We start from the raw sequence: 10,229 nt of genomic DNA, 5'->3' as shown, positions 1-10,229 counted from the left end.
GTCTCTCTGAATGGCAGCATAGCCTTCAATAGTTTCTATTACCTATGTTACTTTTCATTAGACAGTATTACTCTGCCACACGTTGTCTTCAGATCTCCTAAGCAGAAGAGTAGAGAAACACTTCCAAGTCCTTCAAATGCTTCTATTCTGCTTAACTCCCATGTCCTGCAGAGCCACCTGGTTAACAAGGTGTCAGGACTCTAGAAAGTGGCTTCTCCTACCAGAGCTCTGTCCTGTATGTAAGTGTGCACGTTTTTGTGCCTCTGAAACTGCACTAATAACAAAAAGAAGAAATTATTAAAAAATCAAACTGAACATTAGTTTTGCTTCAAGACACAAAGTAGCATTCTCATTTTACCTTTTATTCTAGCTCTTCTGAGAAAACCATTATACAGAGTTGCACATTTGTGTTTGAATCTTTTTGTTTTCTGAGTGGTGAGGTACTTGGACTTTGGTAAAACAATGCTTTTGAGGTTGTTTACATTTTTTAAAATTTCACATGGAGACTGTATTTCTGCTTAGATTCAGCTATATAAAATACATTTTACAAAGTCTAAACTATAGTCTCCATATAACCTTTAAAATATTTCCTTTCAAATATTTTAAATCTTTTAAAATATTTCTGTGATGTTTTTAAAATCCCATAAATTTCAGTGGAATTTTATGTTACTCACTGTTTCAAAGAAAACACATCTTCAAAGACTCAGGAAAGTTGTAGGCCCATATTGCTATGTGTTCAGGTACTTTTTGAAGAGCTGTGTGGACCAGAGCTGAGGGGATTTTTCAAGAGCTGTCTTGCTAACTTCTCATGGATGTGATTAGCTCAGTATTCCTATTTCTTGTGATTAGTATCTGAAGAGTTATTATTCAGTTATTTCTAGAGAGGATCACATGTTGAAGGTATTTTATCAATGCCAGCAGATTTTTTTTCTCCTTTTTTCCTATTCACACAGGTCTGGGAGGAGCCCTGGGCTACCTGACAGGTGCTATGGATTGGGATCAGACTGTACTAGGATTTTCTTTGGCGTCGGAATTCCAGGTGATTTTCTTCTTCGCAGCCTTCGTTTTCCTGGTCTGCCTTATCATACATCTGCGCAGTATTCCTGAAGTCCCACTCGGATTCAAAAACGAAGAGACAAAGCTCTTGTTGGAAGTGACTGAATCCTATAAATATAGCTCCATAGAAGAGGAAATCAAGAAAGGTTACTTAAAATCAACATTTACTGAAGTAAAGGCTGCAGCTAACCCAGGGGAGTGCACTGTTAAGTCACGTAGAGAGGTAAGTGCAGAGATGACTTCGTAAGCCATATCATTGCACCTTGCAGACCCTTTAATTAGCTAATGCTGACTAATTGGAATGAAACCCTTTCACACACACAGAGGAAAAGACTCCACCAGGACACAGGGTCAGGAGAAAGCCTGCTTTCTTTTCTCTTTTTTAATTTATGAATTACTTCCAGCAAGAGGAATGAGACAGACTAGTCCTGGTGTTTTGAACAGTTGGAAAGGATGAGAGAGAATCAGGTTCAGGTTTCCACCCTGTGTCAGTCTCTTGATATGCCCTTCATGTGAGTTTTGTCATGATGACCTACTTTGTCCTTTAGTCCTGATAAAACTACCATCAAACTGTGGGCAAGGACTACAGACCACTGATCCTAGATAGAAATCTGTAACTCTGAAGTCCGCACACTTTCTTAAGTAGTACCTATGGGGTATTTGTTGTCCAGTCTAGTAAACATTCGAGTTTGCTGCTGCTCAGCATTTAATTGGGGATTTACTGACAGTAAACTTGTCTGTAAATGTGTACTGTAAATGTGTAATGACAGTAGGGACAGTAGATGTGTCTACAATCACTGCTTCTACAGTGATGCTACCTCACTTCTGGCATTTTAGTTTTATGCATCTATCCTTGATACGGGTTTTGAACAATTGGGTAAAAAATACTGAGAATGTGCTGGTGGTTATATGTTAGGAACTTAAACTCCTGTTTAAGCTACTAAGTAAAGGATTTATTATCTTCTACTATTTATAATTTGTATGATAATAGCACTTGATATTCCTAACTCAAAAAAAAGTATTATTACACCAGATACAACACAAAGGTAGAATAAAAGATGAGAATACCAGACAAACACAGAGGGGTGCAGAGAGCAAAGCAACAGGTTTTTGGGAGCTTATGGCTGGCACACTGTGATGCTGTCCCTGTTCCCCCACTGTAGGCCAAATTAAGCAGCCAGCATCCTTTACCTGCACTGTTCACTCTGAGCAGCCTCCAAATTGTCAGAGATGCTGAATGTCATTGGCTGCTTGGCCCATGTGGGCTCTAAAGAAAGAAAAGTAAATGAAGATGAGAGAGAAGATGCAGTATAAGCAGGGGGAGCAGACTGTGACCTCTATCTTGGCAAGAACTAATTCCACTGAATCAGTGACCTCTGACACCCGAGGTGAAGGCCGGGCATCCACTCTGGGCAAGTTTGTGCTATTGCCCTCCTCTCTATATTTTTTGCTGGAGAGGCATTGCCCTACTCTTTTCTCTTTTTTTTGTCATAAGCTCACAGAGCTTTGATCTCTTTCATAGTTCTTTGATGTGCCTGGGAATGTATAATTCTAGACAAAATTCTTAATGGTCTATCTCTTGTGGCACATATTTTTGAGTTCATTCATTACAGTTGGTTCCTTGAAGAAAGAGTTTGGCTTCCTGTTATTCTGTTTCTCTTTTTTTGCTGCTGGCATCATAGCCTTGTATATTCTAAATTAAGGACTGTGCTCTTACATGCCAATAGCTACCATGCTTATTAATGAGATTTGACCTGTTACAGTATGAACAGATGTTCAGAGTGATTCATCTTTTGTTCTTTTGTTTGGTGCCTTTTACCCAGGATCTACTGCCATAAACACCTAGTCATATTGATTGCTTTGTATCGTTATGAATCATCTTAGGCCTTGAGTTGTCGTGACTTTATAGAGAAAATGATTGGGTATTTTGAGCTGTCGAATAAGGAACAAAAATGGAGCCAGACATCAGCACATCATTTAAATTATCATAGAGTTTATATGTTGGTCTGTATTGAATACGTGCATTAAACATTTCAGTTTCCATTTCCACTGTCTAAAATATTTAACTAGAAAGCAAGCTTTTCTATCTAGCTGTGAAATTATTGTTTGTATTATAGCAGTGTCCTTTGAAGTTCCCTGACTTTATGTTAACTCTTTGATTGGAAAGGCTGTTTCTAAGAACTGGGTGGAAGAGCTGAGCAAATTAAATAAGCCAAGTCAAACATTAGTAAATATTTTTGAAATAACACTAACAGGAAAATGTGAAATTTTGTTTGTTTGTTTGTTTTATAACTGTAGAATAATAGAACTCTTACCCAGTTTAGAAGAGACAGTGATGCCAAGAGAAATTCCAAGGGATCTGGACAATATGCAGTTCAAGATGAAAGGCAGCAATTTGAATTTTGGCATTCCTATAAGGATTAAAACCCTCCTGCTAGAGTAAAGTATTTTCCAGTTTTATATGGGGTGATTATTCATAAAGTAGCTTGCAGCATAACCTAGCTCAAAGGAAAAAAGAACTGTGAAAAGTTAACATTAAAGGAGGGAAAAAATGTCATGATCTTACAGCAAATTGAAGACAAAATTCAGCTTATTAGTGATGAATGTAACTTTTACAGGCAATCCACATTTCATGACCATACAGCTTCATTTACTGTCTCTCCTAGGACTGTTGCCTCCAAAAATCACAAGAGAAAATTGGAAGTGTTACATGTGGCACAGATAAAATAATATATTTTTTTCTTTAAAAGCAAAGAACCATGAATGAGCTCTAAAGCTGTAAGAACTGTGTGCTACAAATGCCTGACATCAAGTACACCTACAGTACTAAAAAAAAATTCAAGCGGTAAAAGTGATCTGATGAATGTGACTGGAAAAGAAACTGAGAGTCTTGAGGCACAGGGCTCAGACAAGGAGGAGGCAGATAAGGTGGGGCATTGAAGGTGGTGAGAAATTTTGGGGTTTCTCATCAGAGATTTGTTAACCAGCGTCAAAAATATTTTGACTCTGAAATGAGTTATTTCTCCCATGGGATGAGGTGTTCAGGTGCTGGAGCTCACATTCTCTAGGTGACTTTGAGTGGTGGGGCATCTTCTGTGAGGTAGCACAGACTTTCACTCCTTCGTGGAGGGGAGGACAATACATAGTAGAAATATCATGGTGATGATATTCCAGAAGAGGTCAAATTTTCTGAGGAACTTAGCACACAGAAGGGAATGGGAGTAAGGTCTCGAACTGACATATTCCACAACTGATACCTTTTAATTCTCAGGCAGTATTTTGAGCTTCCTTTTTTTCTGTGGCAGTGTTAAAGTTTCAATGGAAAGCTGATGACTCCATAAGAAATTATTTTGTTTCTGCTTTTGTTTTTTCTTGAAACACCACTGCATCTGTTTTGGCATAAAAATTTCATATGGTTCTACAAGCAAATAATAATCCTACTGATTATAACAGCAAGAAATATTACATCCTTGGAGATGTACCCCAGCTATCCCAGAGTCTCTGTGAATCTTTCAGATGTCTTTATCAGGCAATGGCTCTACAAAGTAGACATATAGTGAAGGACATTCAGTACCTCAGCAACCCTTCCTCGCAAAAAAACATTTAAAACCTTGGCCTTCTTCATTTGCTGTCAGCTATTTTATTAGCCGTCAGGGCAATAATACGTTATTATTGTTAAATACTTGCATTTAGGACCAAGGGCGGATGAGCCTTAAATCCCTGGTGAAGACACTTGTAAGCATGCCATCCCACTATCGCTGTCTGTGTGTGAGCCACCTCTTCGGATGGATGGCTTTCCTGTCCAACATGCTCTTCTTCACGGATTTCATGGGACAGGTAAAAGCATAAAATCCTCCCGCTTCTCCTTCCCCTTAGCATCAACGCCTCCACCAAAACCAAACAGGACAGTGTTGGAATCCTGAAGAAATGATGGTGGTGGCAGAGGCATCTGCACCCCCGTAGCTGAACAAGAGTTTTGCAAAACAGCTAGCTCACCTCAAGCCCCCATTCTGAGCCAGTCTGTTGGATCCTGGGGGAGAAACTTTTAATATTTTGAAGACTATTCATGTTTATTTATCTGTTTCAGACTAAGTTCTCAGAGCTCTTCCACACACATCCATTCTCTGCTGTGGCTTCAGAGCTGCTAGAGATGGGCAGGTTTCCTTACTAAAACAGTGCTGATGTTGCTTGGATGCAGCTGGCCTTATCCTGATGCGTGGGCACTGTTGGCACCAGGTAGTTCACCTGCACTGCAGCCTCCCTGGCCTCAGGCACTGCAGCTCTTTGCACTCAGTGAGCTACTTGGTAGCTCAAGGCTCTTGTCTCCTTGAGTTTGGTTGTCCCTGCCATACCTCTTTAAACATTTTGCCGAGTCTCTTCTGCCAGCCGTTCTTTGCACTCATGATAACCAGTGCTGCCCTTCCAAGGCAGTAAGACTGTATGCCCCTGCCAGTGGTTCTTCCCTATATGATCCTGTCTGCCTTCTTTCTTCCATGGCACAAACATGCTCCTGGCACAAACCCTTTCATTGCTACTTCTTTTTTTACCTAGGGTTTCCAGCCAGTATTCCTATTTCCTTGCCATTTTTCTTTTGTCTCTGTAGGGGAGAAGGAGCTTTTTTTCCTGCAGTGTATATGAACAATTGAAAGAGAAATCTTTGTTTGCCTAGATAAGGAGCTGAATAAGACAGTTACTGGGGGGAAAATGAGCGTGTCGGGGAAAGCCTGAAAGAGAAAAGAAAAAAAAATTAATTGCAGATAAATTAGAGAAAAAAGGCTCAGGCAAGAGGGCAAAAGTGGAGAAAGAAGGAGAACGGGAAATGAGACACCCAAAGGAAAAAGAGGAAGTGAGACAGTGCAGAGTGGACAGTCCAGGAAAAGGCAGAGGATAACAAATGAGGAAGAGCCTGAGATGTGAGAATGTAGGAGCGTGAAACCTGAAGAATTGTGAAGGGATGATTTAGGGCACTGCTTAACATATTTATTGGGTGCTAATTATCTCCTTTACTGGTAATGAGGCTCTGTATTGGGTACCCTGTTCCCATAGGAAGGACATATTATATACATGCAGTCCATCCTTGCCTTCTGTGATCTTTGTGTTCTCTTTCAGGTTGTATACCAGGGTAGTCCTTACGCACCTCATAACTCCACGCTTTACCTTACCTACAAAACAGGAGTAGAAATGGGTTGCTGGGGGCTCTGTATCAACGCAATTTCTTCATCAGTCTATTCTTGTAAGTACCTAGGAATGTATTCCAGCACTGAGTTTTGAAACAGCGTTCAAATTTTTTGCTGTTTGCCATTATTTAAACAAATAAAGCAATGCCAAGTTAGCTGTTTTTTTTTCCCACATTAAAACTTCAAGAAATGTTACATTCTCAGCACTTACAAACTTGTATCTTGATGTGAACAGTTCCCGACCACAAGATGAGGAGTCACTTTGGGAGTATGGCATTGTTCTGCACACAAACTGACCCTGAACACTGAACGTTGTGCTGAAGTTAAATTCCACGCTAAAATGGATGGCATGGGCATCATGCTGATATGCTCTTCACCTAGCAAAGCTGCAGCTTTAGGTTCTTGAATGTCCCTCTGATGACCTCTCCCCATCTGTGTCCCTCATAAAATAACATTTTCACAGCGCAGTAGCAGTTCTTGCCAGGAGCATGAATCCTGCTCTCCAAAATTGTGTGTAAATATGCTAGCACAATTCCCCAGATAAGGTTCACCATAGCTCTTACCAAGGATTAAAAAAATTACTTGTGGTCTGGAAACTCAAATGAGTAGCATTTTGGGAGCTGAACTGAGCATCAAAAAGGGGTTTGGCAGAAATATTTTCCCCTTTGGGGCTTAACTACAGGCATCTCTGTAGTGCCTTTCTCAGCTCAGACAAGGGTTGGTGCCAAATATGCATATTATAATCAAACAGCAGAAATGTCTGAAGCTGTCAATGAGGGCAGTTCTGCCAGAATGGCTGTTAACTACTTCTTCTCTGCAGCTGGCTATGCCAGAACCGGACTATCCCCAGAGAGAGCAAGGACACTTTGACAAGTTTATGCCCACAATAATTTGAGGCAACTTCCAAAATCTGTGACATTCTCTCCTTCATTGCATTTTACAAAGTAAAACCCCTTAATGGAACCCCCTGATGAAATGTGAGCTGTTGGGGTTTAGCCATATCAGCATTTTCACTTTCTTTTCACAGATGTGCAGAAAATCCTTCTGCCATACACAGGATTAAAGGGACTTTATTTCATCGGATACCTACTTTTTGGCTTGGGTACTGGATTAATTGGCTTGTTTCCCAATATCTATTCCACTCTGGCTTTGTGTTCCCTCTTTGGCGTCATGTCTAGCACACTGTACACTGTGCCATTCCACCTCATTGCAGAGTATCACAGGGAAGAAGAGGTGAGTTCAGTCTCTAGGGAAGGGTAAGTTTTTATCTGTCTGAGTCCATTTAGTCTGTTTTCAGAGAAAACTAGATAGAACTGGTAAGTAGCTTTTAATTTTAATTTAGAACTGTTTCTGGTGACACATGTTATGAATCGAAAGTTTCTGACAGAGAGAGTTAAGGTTCCAGCTGCAAGCTCGCCAGACAGTCCTGTAGTGAAACATGATTATTTATCATCACAATGGAACAAAGCCGATCACGGTACGTGTTGGGGCAGTAAGCAGACAACAGGGCTCCATTTGTGTTGCCTTCAAGTGCTGTGTTCCTTCCTTCCAGCTGAGGACTTGACTTCTGAGTTCCTAAGGTTAATAACCACACTGTAAACGCTGGCAGAATTTTTAGTTAATTGCAAAATGTTACAAAAGCTGTTAGCTACTAAAGATATGAAATTCAAGTACAGTTTTGTGTAGTTCAGTATTAAGTTATATACTGCATTCTTGTTATCTCTCTACATGCCTGGGATTGGCTTTTAGCCCTCCACAACATGAATCCCTGTTTCCAGGGGAAATCTGGAAAAGCTTGCATTCCTTATGTCATGTTACTGGGCACTGCAGGATCTTCATGTCTTGTAAAGTGTTGAGTGTTTAATGGAAAGTTCTCTCAAGCCTCAGAAGTTAGTGAGAGAGCTGGAAACAAGAAGGATTAAGGAAAGATGGGAGGACTTCCTAAGTTGTTATTATATCTGGGGACATGGGAAGAAACTAAAAAAGAAAATGTTGAACCATTGAAAAACAACACAGAAGCATGGTTGAGAAGAGCACAGGGCTAGGTCAAGTCCTTGAGAACATGTCCTGTTGTTCTGTACGACTTCAAAGCATCACCATCTGAATGATGAATACAAGAAAACTACTAATTATACTGTTGAATCCTTGGAGGATGGCTCAGTACGATTAAATATTTCATGTCTCTGATTCCTCATTTTTCAGTTAATTTATCTGTTCCTTGCAACAGTGAATGATCATGATGGAGAGTTTTAGAAACATGTAACAAGGGACAGGGAACAAACCCTGTTTAGGCTGAGATCACAGTCCTAATCTCAGGCTGGCCAACTCAAAGAGAGGGAGTAAAGGCCAAAGTGTAGTCTAGCTCTAATTTGCAGCTATTCCAAGACAGAAATGAAATAAAATATGATGAAGTGTGCATGAAGTTTATATTTAATAGGGTAATATATTCAAATATTCCTTGTAAGACAACCAGTTGTTTCTTGTTTGGCATATGGCTCCTGACATGCCACATGTTAAATGATATATAATTCTATGTTTAGGCTTAAACCTAAACATAGGTTTAGCTCAAATCTTCTATAATGTACAAGATATAAAAAAATAAAGAGGAAACATAAAGTGCAAGACTGCATTTATTTACGTTTTCATATAATTGTTGTCTGAACTACTGGGAAATGGAAACACAGGGCACAGCCCAGCAAAATAGATATAAATCCATAAAAATCATGTCTATAATTGGAAATACTTCAGGTGAAAGGACTCTATCATGCCTACAGGTGGAAACCTCTTTATTAAAATATATTCTCCCTTCAACAGCTTATGTAAGAAGAACAATTAATATGTAAACTGTCATATAATTTCCCAACAAAATAGAATAGGTCCTTCCTTGAGGGAATCACAGAAGATCTGAAGTTAGAAGGGACCTCCAGAGATCATGTAGTGCAACCTCACTGCATAAGCAGGGCCACTTGGTGAAGGTTGCCCAGGATCGTATCCAGTCTGAATATTGAATATGGGTTTGAATATTCCCAAGGACAGGGACTCCACAACTACTACTCTGGTCAGCCTGTTCCAGTGATCAACCACCTGCACAGGGTGCTTATATATGAGGTGCTTGTTTATCATAAATGAAGCCTTTTGCTCTACTGTGTATATCATGGCAGATATAAAGATAATCGTCTTTGGTGGTGTAGAAGAAACCTAATCTAGACATTTATTTTCAGACTTCTTTTTCCTGCAGCAATAAAAGCATTGCATTTAGATTTTAGCACTGAACTCCTTTATGTGCTTTGAGCCATAACTTTAGGGCACAGTGCTCCATTGTAACATGTTATGCTTTGTATGTGTATGGGACGTATGCCTCTTCTTAACATCCCTTTGAGGCTCTCTGTCAGCTGTGAGAGTTGGAGCTAAATTATCCATGACAGTCCTGTACTGTGAAACGTCACTTTGCCAGGACTCAAATAGGCCTGAACTTGAAGGAAATGGCTGGTTTTTTCTGATCAAGTTTCAATTCTTGAGAGAAGGGATAGAGGGAAAAATTGCAGATGGGAGGGACAGTTTGAGGGGAGCTTGGAAAACTCATTATCACTTGTAAATCGCTCTGTTTGAATTCTATAACCTCTTTGGGACAAGCAGAAAAAAAACAAAGTGAAGCAGAGGGCTATAGGCCTGTCTTGCTGCACCTGGGGGTTATGACAGCACATTGGCCGAGAGCTACAAGTTGTTGGTGCTGTCCCATTTCACTGGGTGTTGTTTTGTGCTTCCTTGCAGAGCCTGAAGCTGCAGGACGGGGAACAAGCTGGAGAGTACAGGCGAGGGAAGGGCATTGACTGTGCTGCTCTCACCTGCATGGTCCAGCTGGCCCAGATCATACTCGGTGTGGGCCTGGGGCTCCTGGTTAGTGTTGCTGGCAGTGTGGTCACTGTGATTTCAGCGTCTACAGTGTCGCTGGTTGGCTGCTGCTTTGTTGCTTTCTGTGTTCGGTATGTGGAGTAG

General features: G+C 40.4%; 1 protein-coding gene across 1 annotated transcript; it reads left to right on the top strand.

Moving 5' to 3' along the window:
* Nucleotides 1–953: 953 nt before the first annotated feature.
* On the top strand, nucleotides 954–10,229 carry LOC103780710 (membrane-associated transporter protein-like; the record flags this gene model as incomplete). Its single annotated transcript, XM_008948399.1, has 5 exons — nucleotides 954–1,279; nucleotides 4,750–4,893; nucleotides 6,166–6,289; nucleotides 7,261–7,466; nucleotides 10,005–10,229. Coding segments are annotated over 5 exons (1,025 nt in total), but the record flags the coding sequence as incomplete, so codon positions are not given.

This window comes from Merops nubicus, unplaced genomic scaffold, assembly GCF_000691845.1.
Source record: "Merops nubicus isolate BGI_N331 unplaced genomic scaffold, ASM69184v1 scaffold44379, whole genome shotgun sequence".
Classification (NCBI taxonomy): Eukaryota; Metazoa; Chordata; class Aves; order Coraciiformes; family Meropidae; genus Merops; species Merops nubicus.
This window is presented reverse-complemented; position numbering and strand designations above follow the sequence as displayed.